Source organism: Budorcas taxicolor, chromosome 19 (genome assembly GCF_023091745.1).
Source record: "Budorcas taxicolor isolate Tak-1 chromosome 19, Takin1.1, whole genome shotgun sequence".
NCBI classification, from domain to species: Eukaryota; Metazoa; Chordata; class Mammalia; order Artiodactyla; family Bovidae; genus Budorcas; species Budorcas taxicolor.
The window spans coordinates 35,394,236-35,408,023 of NC_068928.1; the positions used below are offsets into that span (position 1 = coordinate 35,394,236).

Sequence of the window (13,788 nt, forward strand, 5' to 3'; positions counted from 1 at the left end):
AGTCAATGGACATGAGTTTCAGTAAGCTCCAGGAGGTGGTGATGGACCGGGAAGCCTGGCGTGCTGCTGCCCATGGGGTTGCAATGTGTCAGACGTGACTTAGTTACCAAACTGAACTGATGGTGTTTTAGATGAGGATAAGTGCGAGAGAGGAAGAAACAAGACAAGTAGTGAGTGGGTGTTGCAGTTTTAAATATGATGGGTAAAGAAAGTCTTAGTAAGAAGCTAACATTTGAACAAAGATATTAAGGAGGTGAGAGCAGAATGAGACATTTAAATATCTGAAGGAAGAGTATTAGAATGATGTCAAATAAGTAAGAGGATGATTGATTACATTAGTCCTGCGGAGGCTATGGTTAAGGACTTTGGAAGAATGAAATCAAAGTATTTTCAGCATAGGCATACACTGATGTGATTTTTTAAAAAGTGTCACCCTAACTACTGTTTGGAAAATGCATTGTAAAGGGGCCAGTTTGGAAAATACTGCTGCTGCACTTATCCAGGCAATGGCTAATGGTGGCACAGAGCAGGATGGTGGTGAAGATGAAGAGAAGAGGTCAAATCTGAAGGTAGATTTGCCAAAGGATTGGATTGAAGTAGAATTTTGAGCCTGAGCAATTGACTATAGTAATTTAGTGAGCTAGGTAAGACCAGGAGGAGCAAGCTTTGACATGTCAAGTTTAAGGTTCCTTTTTTTTTTTCCCTCTTTAATTAATTATTTATTTTTGGCTGTCTTTGTTGCTACATGCAGGCTTTCTCCAGTTGTGGAGAGTGGGAGCTATCTGTAGTTGCAGTGAATGAGTTTCTCTCATTGAGGTGGCTTCTCTTGTTGTGAAGCACCAGCTCTAAGGAGCCCTCAATAGTTGTGGTTTGAGGGCTTTAGGACACTGGGCTTCGTTGCTCTGCAGCATGTGAGATCTTCCTGGAGCAGGGCTTGAACCCTGGCATTGGCAGTTGGATTCTTATCCACTAGACCACTAGGGAAGCCCTAAGGCTCTTATTAGACATTCAGATGAAGTTGTCCAGCGGGCATTTGAACATTGCAAATCTAGAATTCAGATCTGGGCTAGAGACTGAGTTAGAAATTTGGAGGTTGTTAGCATTCATTTAGCATTTAACATTATGGTCACTAGGTAATAAGAAGAAACAACTAAGAAAAAGAGTTGTGCAGAGACTGAACTTATCGGCGTTAAGAAAGTGGGGACAAGAGGAGGAATGAAGACCAAGAAGGAGCAATCAGCAAAGTAGGAGGAAAACAAGGAAAAGATCAAATTGCGGGAAATTTTTTTAAGGAGAAATGAGTAGTCAGTTGCCAGATGATGCAGATAAAACAATTCATAAAACAAGATGAAGAGAGATTTATAGATAACTCCATAATGAGAGTGATTTTAGTAAATTTGATTAATGGAGGTATTTCTAGCACATGCTAGCACGTGGTTCAGGTAATTTAGAAGACTGTTCATTATTCAGAGAATCATTTAATATATATTTATTGATATTTCATTATTCTGTACTTTTCTGTTTTACATGTTATAGGCTAAGTTAAAAGATTTATATATTTTCTTTGAAATGCATATTACAATGAAGTAGATACATTTTCATAAACATTATTTTGTCATCTTTTCCCTTCTATATTTGGAGATTTTTAAACCTTAATTTAAAAAAAAATTTTTTGGCCATGTTGTGAGGCATGTAGGGTCTTAGTTACCCTAACCAGGGATCAAACCCATGCTCCCTGAGTAGAAGTACAGAATCTCAAGCACTGCACTGCCAGGAAAGTCCCCTAGACCTTTACATGAGACTGTTTTGAGTAGTTAATGCCTAATTGTGATTCTTGATACCAAGAAACACGGGAGTTTATAATGTTAATAAGTTTCATTTATCTAATGAAAATAATGTGTTTTTCTTCTTTATTAGAAATTCATTGAATTTGAAGACTCTCAAGAACAAGAAAAAAAAGATTTACAGACCAGAGTGGAATCTTTAGAATCTCAAACAAGACAACTTGAACTCAAGGCCAAAAACTATGCTGACCAGAGTAAGTAAAATATGTTAAAAGAGTGGAATGGTAACTCATCCTGACATTTGACTAGGATTCCAAAAATATGCATGGAATTGTCACCCCAGACTCAAGAGAGAGATCTGAGATCTAGTTTTAGTATTTTTTGTTCACGTTTTCATGGTGTCCCCATGTCTGCGGAAATGCCCCAAGTTAGATACCTACAGGACTCTCTTCACTTTGCCTCTCGGGTTTTGTTTGTAGTTTACATTGACTAGTAGTTGACGTTATAGTGTATCCATTACACAGGATTCTCCAGTGTGTACCTGTGGATCCTTTCTTCAAGTGTTAATCAGCAACACAAAGTTCTATTGGTTTCTGTATTGCTTTGAAATTTAAAAATTAAGAGAAACTCTAGCTTCAGAGTATGTATAAAAAATTACTGAATTTTCTTTCATTCCTCTCTAATGGAAAATTGAGGGCATTTAGGGGTACAGAATGTCATTTTTCAAAATCATTTTATTTTTAATATAATTTCATATATTCTTGATTCAAAAATAATGGTTGTTTGTAATTCTATAGACAAGTCCCCCCTTTTGGCTAATGAAAGTGGACCTAATTAAGTCAAAATTCAAAAAAGAAACATCATGGCATATTTTCATGTTTAATTCAGGCAGGTTGCTCTCCAGTTTTTTCTCCCAGAATAGTAGACTTTTAGAATTCTAGGGAACAAGAGATGCCCAGCTGTTACTCTTCCCACATCACCCTTTATGGTCACATAGTGACATTGCTGTAAAAGGGCTGGCATTTATGAAGAATAACTTTCATCAGGCTTAGAATGTGTGTAGTAACTGCTTCTTTTAGGACTCTGGAAGATTTCAGTAGAGCTAAACTTAGAATCATTAGAATTTTGCATTTTAAGCATTTTAGAATTCAAGGAGAACTGGCTATTAAGCAGATGTCATAGAAGGGAGCCATGGATATTTGGTAATGGAAGGCAAACAAAATGAGACAAAATGAGTCATGTCTTTTAGGCTTGTAGACACCTTTGTTAACTAACCTGATTGTGTTTTCATATCAGAGACGTATTTTAGAACAAAACACTAAAGCTATGGTTGCGACAGAACTACCCTCTCATTCTTTTACCTGTACATTTTCCTCTTAACTTCTGAGGAGTATCAAGTTTTGTGTAAGAAAATTTTCTTTTGGCTTTGAAAGGAACACCCTATCTAGAATCTTTTGATGCATTAAATAAGCTGCTTCTGTGATAGGAAATTATTAAAGGAAGAATTACCTTATACTTGATAACAGTAGCTTTTACACTTGATCTTAGCCAAAAGGCCAAGAAGCAATAATAACAGTAGCTTTAAAAATCAATATTTTATCCAGTCTAGTGAGTCATACCTACCTTTTTTGGAATTGTCATATTCTTTGGTATCCATTCCCTCATTGCTCTCTCAAAAGTACTGTACTGGTTACCATGATTACCATGTGATGGACATGAACTTGGGCAATGGACATGAACTTGAGAGATGGTGAGGGACAGGGAGGCCTGTTGTGCTGCAGTCCATGGGGTCACAAAGAGTCAGACACAATTGGGTGACTGAACAACAATTTTTAAAAATATGGTGTCACTTAAAAATAATTGACAATTCTTTATGAAAGGAATGAGTAAATTATTCACCAAATATTGGATATGGTCTTGAGCTAAATTTGATCGAAAAACTTTATTTTTTTATTAATATAATATTCTAAGAATTTCTGCCCCTGGATGTCTGTCATCCTCCGCTTTTTTCCTGCTCTTCCAATTTGAAATAAATCTTGTCTAAATAACAGTTAAAGAACTTAAAACTGTGGTTAATCAAAATTGACCATTCAGGTGCAAAACTAATAATCTCTTGGTCCATGAGTTAAGGCTATCATGAGTCTCCTTTTATGAATGCTTTGGAACTTGCTCCCTTCTCCTTTGATATTTGGAAATCTTTTTTATCTTTTCCATCTACTCGTTTTCCTCTCTCTTCCATTTTTCTCTAAGTGAGTATGATGTGAAATCTAAGAATATCTAAAATTTTTCTTCTCTTTATTTTACCACATTTTAAACATCTGAAAAAAATTATAGGTAGGGAAACATAGTTTGACCTTTTTCATTTTACTGCTTTAGTTTTTGCTTCCCCAGGTCTCCAGTATGAAGCAAAAGCCCCTTTGTTTTTTAACAAAGTTGGTGGTAAGAGGTAATTTTAAAGTATCATCAGTGCTCAATCTTATGGGAAAACTGGGACTGGGAATATGTTTTTCAAAAAGATGGAAGCATGTATAAATGGATGAGGTCAGAGTATATAAATTCTTTTTTGTATAACAGGATACAGAATATCTGGACTTTAATCTTAATTCTACTATTTTATATTTTAAGACTGGGTAGTGATTTTTATTAGAGTCAGTGTAACCCAACATCTTTTTTTTAAATGTGTTTTTTAGTGTTCTGAACATCTATATTTAAGCATTTAAGGCCAAAGAAATTACCGATGATGATACCTGTAGAGAAGAAGGATGGATCGGTTTTTTCTGTACTATTTTTTGAGTCCATATGATAACAATATCATCCATTTCCATGTTTGTTTTTATAAATATGTTAGAGTCTTTAACTTTAAAAGACTGTCAGTTTTGGTTGACGTGTTTGAGGACACATACCCCTTGTAAAAAGGAGTCTTAGTGAAAGTCCAAGTTCTGCTTTCAGACTAATACTTATGTTAAAAGGGAAAGTTTTTATGTAGTTACTTGCTATTTGATAAGCAAGAAAAAGTCAAGAAACAGGAACTGAATTAAAGGACATACTTGACAACTTTTAATACTGTGGAATCTATCAGGTTTTTGTGGTATGATTTTAAAATTTTTGATGATACAAAAATTTTGTTATAATTTTATGGTTATGTTTGATTTTGGAGATTTCTGGTTGCTCTCTTATAAAAAGTTTGAACTACCTAAGAAATATTCTGGCTTTTCAAACATGAATAAAGCATTTTTTAAAAGGACGCATATTATTTTATTTGAGAATAATAGTAACACTTCTTGGTAGTTAACATCTTGTGAGCCTTAAGGAAGAATTTGAAATGTATATGGAGTGGTATAAGGAAGTTGTGGATTGAGGCCTTTTTGGTGCCCTTCAGCTATGAAAGGTGTTTACAGTCAACCTTGCCATTGATAGTGGTAGCAAGGAATTCTTCATCAGAAAATACTTTTTGTATTATTTCTGTTATATACTGATCATTACTATTTTTATAAACCAAATACTATCTTAAGTCAAGTAAGTACAGACAGTTTAGTAAGTTAAAAAATATTAAACTACTACTGTCTGCCTAGCATTCAGCCTCGAGGTATGTTTTGGCACAGAACAGCATGGTATGGTCATTGCAGTAAAGGAAATCATAATTTTGTGGGGAGAAAAGGTTATGTGTATGATCATCCCACCTTTTCCATATGTATCATGCTTTTATATCACTACATAGTGTGTATATAATTTTGTATGTTTAACATTATCATAAGTATTTTCCTTATTGTATAATCTTTAATCATTATTTTTAAAGATTTATTTTGAATGAAACGAATATTTTTAATGGTAAAAGGTACAATTCACAAAGAAGATAGACATCATAAACCATTAGACACCTTAACAAGAAAGATACATAAAGAAAAAATCAGAAAAAATATAGGGGAAAAGAAAAAATATATAATTATATTAACATTTGAGAATATTTTATCAAATGCAGAAAAAATAATAGAGCATCTTAAATGATGTTAATAATTTAAATATAGATTTATACTTAATATCATATCCTATGCAAATATATTTAAAATTTTGTATCTCATACATTATTAGATATCCATAGGACACTTAGAAAAACTGGCAGAAAGATAAAACATTAGTAAATTTCAAAAAGTAGAATTCTTTTGTGTGTGTGTGTGTGATTCAGTTATACATATACACATATTTTACTTTTGAAATTATTTTCCATTATATGTTATTATAAAATCTTGACTATAGTTCCCTGTGCTATACAGTAAACCTTTGTTGCTTGTTGTGTATCTATTTTTTTTAATTTAGAAATCTAGCATTCTATTCATACTAAGTCAAACAAGTGGAATCAAAATGTCATAAATTTTTCAGTTAGGCAAAAATTCGTAAGTTTTCTAAAATATATATATATGATGCATATTTTTAAAGATATATGTATACAAAAGCTTTTGTACTACACTAGATAAAGGCTTGAGAAAGAACATAAGAAAGAAAGATGAGAAATTGGAAAACAAACTAAATGGAATGGGAACACTGAATATGAAATAGAAAAAGTGAAACAAACTAGATAAAAGTAGAAGATCCTCATATAGTCCAGTTGTTTTTAAATATGGCTGCTCATTAAAACACATCTGGAGCTCTGAAAAAAAAAAGCAATACCTGGGCATTTGTATTTTTCAAAAAGTTCCAAGATAATTCTGATAAACATCTGGACTTTAAAAAGTGATTACAGGTTTTTCTATTAAATGGTAGTTTTCGCATATAGAATTCTAATTCTGTTGACCAGTCATGATACAGTGATATTAAGTGAATAATAGTTACATAATCACAATAGCAAAAGATGTTTATCAGTTTTCGTAATCAATAACCAGACAAAGAATGAAAGATGATTGCAGTTGCAAGTCATAATGGGAACATGATTAACCTAACAATAAAAAATAATTACATACAATTTGGGGGGGGGTGTCAAGCAGAGTGATGTGGGAAGTGGAAGTGTGTACATGAACATGTTTTCTCATCTGTTCAGCCAGTCTGTGTCTTTTGATTGGTGCATTTAATCCATTTACATTTAAGGTAATTATTGATATGTATGATCCTATTACCATTTTCTTAATTGTTCTGGGTTTATTTTCTGTAGGTAGGACTTTTCCTTCTCTTGTTTTCTGCCTAGAGAAGTTCTTTAGCATTTGTTGTAAAGCTGGTTTGGTGGTGCTGAATTCTGTTAACTTTTGCTTGTCTGAAAAGCTTTTGATTTGTCCATCAAATCTGAAGGAAAGTCTTGCTAGGTAGGTAGTCTTGCTAAGTAGGTATTCTTGGTTGTAGGTTCTTCCCTTTCATCACTTTAAACATGTCATGCCATTCCCTTCTGACTTGGGGAGTTTCTGTTGAGAAATCATCTGATAGCCTGATAGGAGTTCCCTTGTAATTTGTCATTTTTCCCTTGTTGCTTTTAATATTTTATCTTTATATTTAATTTTTGTTAGTTTGATTACTGTGTGTCTCGGTGTGTTCCTTCTTGGGTTTACCCTTTCTGGGACTCTGTGTACTTCCTGGATTTTGTTGATTATTTCTTTTTCCATGTTAGGGAAGTTTTCAGCTATTATCTCTTCAAATATTTCCTTGGGTCCTTTCTCTCTCTTTTCTCCTTCTGGGACCCCTATAATGTGAATGTTCATGCATTTAATGTTTAATAATTATTTTTTAAATGTGGGCTCTCACCCATCATCTGGAAGCTATGCCATCTATTAACAATTATTGTTTTCCCTGAGGAACTTTGCTTTCTCTTTTTCTCTGAGAATTATTTAATGGCTACTTTGGTTTTTTACCTTGGCTACTCAGAAATTCAGAATAAACTTTTGAAGTATGACCATAACAGCTGGTTTGGTTGGTCCAAATTTTATACATATATAGTGAATTGTTAACATACCTAAAATCCTTTCTGGAAAGAAGGAATACATGAATTGGTAAAAAGTAAATATAGGTGAATTTAAAAAAAAGTAAAAAAATTTCTATTGGTTGGCTGGACATTTTTCCCTACTGTAGCAAATCATATTATAGTGAATAATTCTGTCACACCTGGATTGCCCTCTTTTGGTAATTTTCTTAGGATATAGTTGGGCTTCCCTGGTGGCTCAGAAGTAGGTCAGAGAACATGAGCAAAGTTACAGAAGTGGGTCAGAATAGGAACAGAGAGTGGTTTTTGGTATTTAGTAGTGTTTGGCCATTTTTAATGTGTACAGAATTGGAGAAGTAAGAATTGGTAGCAAACTCCATTTAATTTTTTATAACTTATGAATTTGAGTCTTTATTTACAACATATTAGCCCCTAGAGTTGTTACAGAACTGTTTATTATTTATTTGATTTTTTCCTTGGGAAAATTTTGTTGCCCTCCAGTTTAAAAGAGATGGCTTTTTTCTTGAATTGTGTAGAAGATGGCAAGATTTAGTGATTTTAAGCTACCTAAGTAATCTCTGATTCTTCCTTTTCTTCCTTTGAATGAAAATCCACATTTTAAAATTAAATGGAAAAATGCTTTTGACACCTGAAAACATTTTATACTCTGACCTTTCTACACTTCTGTCTCCCGTATTTGCTTTTCAAATTTGGCATTGATTTTAGTCTAATAAAATACCTTCAAGTCTTTACCTGAAACACTTATTGGAAAGAGCACTCTACTTATTGGTCATAAGAATTAGCACATCATTAGATGCAACATAATGGGAAGGCAGTAAAATCATTAACATTTTTAATTTTAAAGGAATAAATGGCTTAAAACATACTTCACATTTGAGAATTATTATTTAAAGTAAGGGCTATCTTTTAATGATATGGTTGATAAATTAGAATTTTCACAACACAGAAAAAAACAATCTTTTTCAGCTAACAGGTATAATTTCACACCAAAGTTAATAGTTGAGAGGACCTAAATATTTTCTGTCACTATTTTTTAAAGTTATTAAAAAAAAATAGCTTGAGGCCAATATAGAGCTTTATCAGCATTTTTACTGTACTTTGCAATTGGTAAAGAATGTTAATACTTTCAGAATTTCAATAATACTCTAATAAGTTACTTCTGTTTTAATTTTATCTTGTCAGTAGGCTGTCCCTTTCTACATTATTTTTAGAATGATGTAAAGAGATATGATGATTTATATTTTTGTTGAAAGCATATTTGTTAAGGTAGCTTTAAAGTTTAGATTTATATTTCCTGATTTTAAAAAATTACAAAAATTTTATTATATAGAAAGTTTTTTATAGTTCATTTAACTTGAATCTAGTTCTTTGCAATACTAAGAATTCTGTATATTTAATAGGCCTTATATAAGGATTTTTTTTTAAAGAGTACATGAGAGGGAAGGAGACAATTTGGCGCAAGATATGCAAGATAGTATTTATGTAAATACTAACATTTTATTGCTTCTGCTTCATTAGGTAATACCTATGTGGCCTGCAGATCTGCTTTATGTTTTTTTATCTGTATTTGGAGTGTTTGGCTTCTGTAGACGTGTTGTTGATTGAGAAACTTAAGGTTGAAGTTCATAATTAATATCTAGAATAAAGTTTCATGGAAAATTAATTTTATGAGTAAGAATTAAAGAATTGATGGTGATTTAGCTTAGAGAACAGAATAAACATGAATGGTTTGGTTCTTCTTTACTAAAGAAATGAATAAGGAAAATACCAAGTTGTTTTTCTATAAATTTGGAAGATTAAATCAGAGAAAATGAATTTGCTGTTTTTGGTTGATCATGAGGAAGTAGTTCTTGATCATGAAGATGATACATAGGAATATGTGCTGAGGGAAAACATGGATTCTCCCTACAGAGAGACTTTAGGTGGTATATAATACCTGTTTGAAAAATCTTTTGTTGAAGGTTAGGGACATGGTGAAGGACTTAATTGGCAGAGCAGAGGTTTTAATTGCTGTTTTGATGTGGTTGTGTCTGATTTGTTTGCTCTTAAGTGAGCATTTGATTCTTGCTTACCTGTTGAGACATTTAATGCTAAATTGTTCAAGGAAAGCTTCTGAAAGACCAGTGTCCGTCTTCTGAGGCCAAGTAACAGTTGGATTATCTGCCTTCCTTGAATAGTAAGAATTGATGATTCCTTTTGAGAAGGCAAATAATGAGTTGGATATGGAGTTCTAGCAGGTCTGTTTCTCTTTCTTCCCCCCATAGGCCTATCAGCAGTCTGATGGGGCAGAAGACAACAGATGGAAAAGGTGTTCCAAACTTGGCAAAGGCCACCAATCTAAGGAGGTAAGCTCTGATTTTGAGCAGGTAGAGCAGGTGGCTCTTCCTGCCTTAATCATATCCTCTTGCTCTTTGGAAAGATGAATGGAAAGAAAGAGCAATTAAAATGAGGCTAAAGTATCTTCATTAGCTAGTCTAAGGGAAACATTTTGAATTGGTCTCTTGATTCTTCTCTTATCTTTCCCCCCTTACTCTTTTTTGTTTTTTGATTTTTTTGATCCCTTGATTTATTTTTTTCTCCCATTGAGTATTAACAGCTTAAAAATTGGCAGATTAGTTATATGTTGTTTTGGGATAGGAAGGATGAACAGAATCTTGTTTATTTCAAGTTAATCTCAGCTTGTGGCTAGTTTGAGTAAAATGATATGATTTTAGGATTTTTCCGGAGATTATTTTGAAGTTTGGATTCACATGATAACTATTAGACTAGAAACAATCTTTTCTTGTTTAAGATTGTTCTTCATATCTTCAGATATGATACAATAATATAGGTATAGGTTAGTTTTATGATACTTGAGATTTTGGGGGTTGTCTACCATCTTTGCCCAGATGGGCCTTTCTTTCCCACTTTCCCATCCCTTCTACTTTTCTTTTCATTTCCTTACTGATTACTTAATGGCATTCAGGACTGTGAAGATATGGCTCTTCCCAACATTTAAATGTACTTGTCATTTAAACACTATACCATCTCATGTGACTTTGGCCTTGAGAAAACTGAGTCCATTGACTATGCTGTTGTGTTGATCTAAGTAGTATGTTGAGAAAAGAGTGAAAGATTCTTAATTTGTATATGATCTTGGTGGTTAACTCATATATCTAAAAATATAATATTGATTTTCACAATCTTAGTACAGTTAAAACATGAAATGCGGGAAGCCATAGATAGTTTCTGTCAGGATACTTGCTGGAAATGTTAGGTTGGAGAAAATAATGGCCAAAATAATATTCAGAAAATCATCCAGAATAACAAAGATATAAATTATTCTTTAGCACCATGGGGTGACACACCTTTGATAATTTAGAATGTCTTTTAAGAGATTTTTAACGCATGTTTGTGAGCTAATGTATGAATTAAGGCAACTCTAGTTAGTTGCTGTAGCAAATAAGCCACAAAAGACATAGATAATGACTCAGATGTTATATGTTATTTTTTGTTCATGTGAAACTTATTTATTTGCTGTGCCATATTACCCAAACCAAGGGTTAAACTTGGGCCATGGTGCTGGAAGTGTTGAGTCCTAACTCTTGGACTGCCAAGGAATTCTTTCCCCATGTGAAATTTAAATCGATTGTTTCTAATACATGGGTGGCTCCTTTGGAGACACAGACCCTTTCCAATTTTGGTCCAAGTTTGTCATACTTACATTGAGTTGGAGGAAGAGGGAAAGAGCATGGAGGATTGTATGTGGAAGGTTTTTATTGGACCAGGCCTAGGAGTAGCACACGTAGCTTTTGCTACTGGCTGTATAACTCAGTTAGAAGCTCACTTACAGAGGCTGAAATATGTAGTCTAGCCTTGTATCCCACGAAAAGAGAGAAACTGCTTTGGGTAATAATATCTGGCTAATCTTTCCTTTAGCCTAAAAGCCTTAGTAGATGGTACATGATTTTGCGCAAGTATTGAGGCAAGGGAGGGGATGTACTTAAAAGCTAAGCAACCATCTACCTGCCTATTCCTTGTACTGTGAGTAAGTACTCTGAGGAAGAGAAGGTGAGCAAACTTTAATGAAAATAGAGCATTTATGATTTGTACTCTGATCTGATTTTTTAAAAACTTTAGGGTTACTCTGGTTTAATTTTTATTATCACTTTAAAACTTTGCTGGACATTCATTTATTCAACAAACACTAAGTGTTGAGATTTTCTTTTTTGTTCGCTAACTTTTCCTTTTTTAAAAAATGTTACTATTAAATTGAGATATACTTTTTTGATACCTATGGTAAAGGATAAACTTTGAATGACACTCCTTGCTCCTTTAAAAAAATGTAATTTGTGTAGCATAAAATCCACCATTTTAGAGTATAGAATTCAATGGTTTTAGTATAATCATAAATTGTACAACCATTGTCATATCTAATTCCCCAGAACATTTTCATCATTCCGAAAGGAACACCATACCTGATAGTACTCATTATTTCTGGCTTTCCCTAGCCTGTAGTAATGTACTGTATGGTACTGTGATCTCTATGAAGTTGCCTGTTCTGTATATTTCATGTAAATGAAATCATACAGTATATGGTCTTTTATGAGTTTCTTTCACTTAGCATAAAATTCATCCACGTTGTAATGTTACTGTTACTTAATTCCTTTTTAAGGGTGAATAATATTCCATATGGATATAATACATTTTATGACTAGCCTCCCAGCTTTAATTGTCTGTTTATCATGCTAAACAGGCAGTTGGTTCTCAGTCTCAGAACTAGAAGCAATCAAAAGTCTTCCTTGGCTGTCTGAAGTTCTACCTAGCTTTGTAGAGTTGAAAGAAGATATTCCTTGAGATTCTCATTGGCATTGTGACTTGTTTAGTTACTAGTTCATAAATGGCGAAGTAGATGTCTTAATATTTGCACTGTCTTTGAATCATATTCTTTTGAATATGGTTGTCCAAGGTAGCAGGTAATAAATTAGTGTTCTTGTTTTGATTTGTATAATACATCTGGTTGTAACTATACAAAAGAAAAAACGTATTTAATTTTAATGGGCTAGAGAAACAATTTAAGTGCCTCAAATAAGTAGACTCTTAAGTTAATTGTACTGGAGTGGAGAGGAGGATGATACTTAATGCTAGAGAAACTGATTACCATTTCATTAATTTTACTTATTTTGAAGTATAATTGACTTAAAATATTATATTAGTTACAACATAATGAATGATTTGATAATTTTTATATATCACAAAAATCTCTTCCCTCTGGCAAGCAGTAGTTTGTTCTCTGAGTCTATATATTTTGTTATATTTCTTTTTCTAATCTCACAAATAAGTGAGATCATCAGATACTTGTCTTTGTCTATTTCATTTAGGGTAATATTCTCTCAGGTTCATGCATGTTGTCTGAAAGGGCAAGATTTCATTTTTTCTATGTCTGGACAATATTCCACTGTGTGTGTGTGTGTGTGTGTGAAATCACATCTTTTTTTTAAAAGGTTTTCTTTGTTTATGGCTGTGCTGTGTCTTTCTTGCTGTGTGGGCTTTTCTCTACTTGTAGAGGGTAGAGGCTGTTCTCTAGTTACAGTGCACGGGCTCCTTTCTGTGGTGACGTCTCTTGCTGTGGAGCATGGGCCCGAGGGTGTGCGGGAGAGTAGAGGCTGTTCTCTAGTCACGGTGCACGGGCTCCTTTCTGTGGTGACCTCTCTTGCTGTGGAGCATGGGCCCAAGGGTGTGCGGGAGAGTAGAGGCTGTTCTCTAGTTACGGTGCACGGGCTTCTTTCTGTGGTAACTTCTCTTGCTGTGGAGCATGGGCCCGAGGGTGTGCGGGAGAGTAGAGGCTGTTCTCTAGTCACGGTGCACGGGCTCCTTTCTGTGGTGACCTCTCTTGCTGTGGAGCATGGGCCCGAGGGTGTGCGGGCTTCAGTAGTCGCAGCACATCGGCTCAGCAGCTTCAGCTCCCGAGCACAGGCTCTGCAGCACAGGCTCAGGAGTTGTGGTGTGTGGGCTTAGTAGTTCTTCGGTGTGTGATATCTTTCTGGACCAAGAATCGAATCTGTGTCTCTTGCATTGGCCGGCAGAGTCTTTACAATTGAGCCC

At 34.1% G+C, this 13,788-nt stretch overlaps 1 protein-coding gene across 2 annotated transcripts in view; it reads left to right on the forward strand.

Moving 5' to 3' along the window:
- SPAG9 (sperm associated antigen 9) overlaps nucleotides 1–13,788 on the forward strand; it is a 153,986-nt gene that overhangs the window by 33,044 nt on the left and 107,154 nt on the right. For both annotated transcript variants that reach the window (XM_052658900.1, XM_052658901.1), the window contains exon 2: nucleotides 1,918–2,038. In XM_052658900.1, the coding sequence (XP_052514860.1) occupies nucleotides 1,918–2,038 (121 nt within the window). The remainder of the gene's footprint in view (nucleotides 1–1,917; nucleotides 2,039–13,788) is intronic.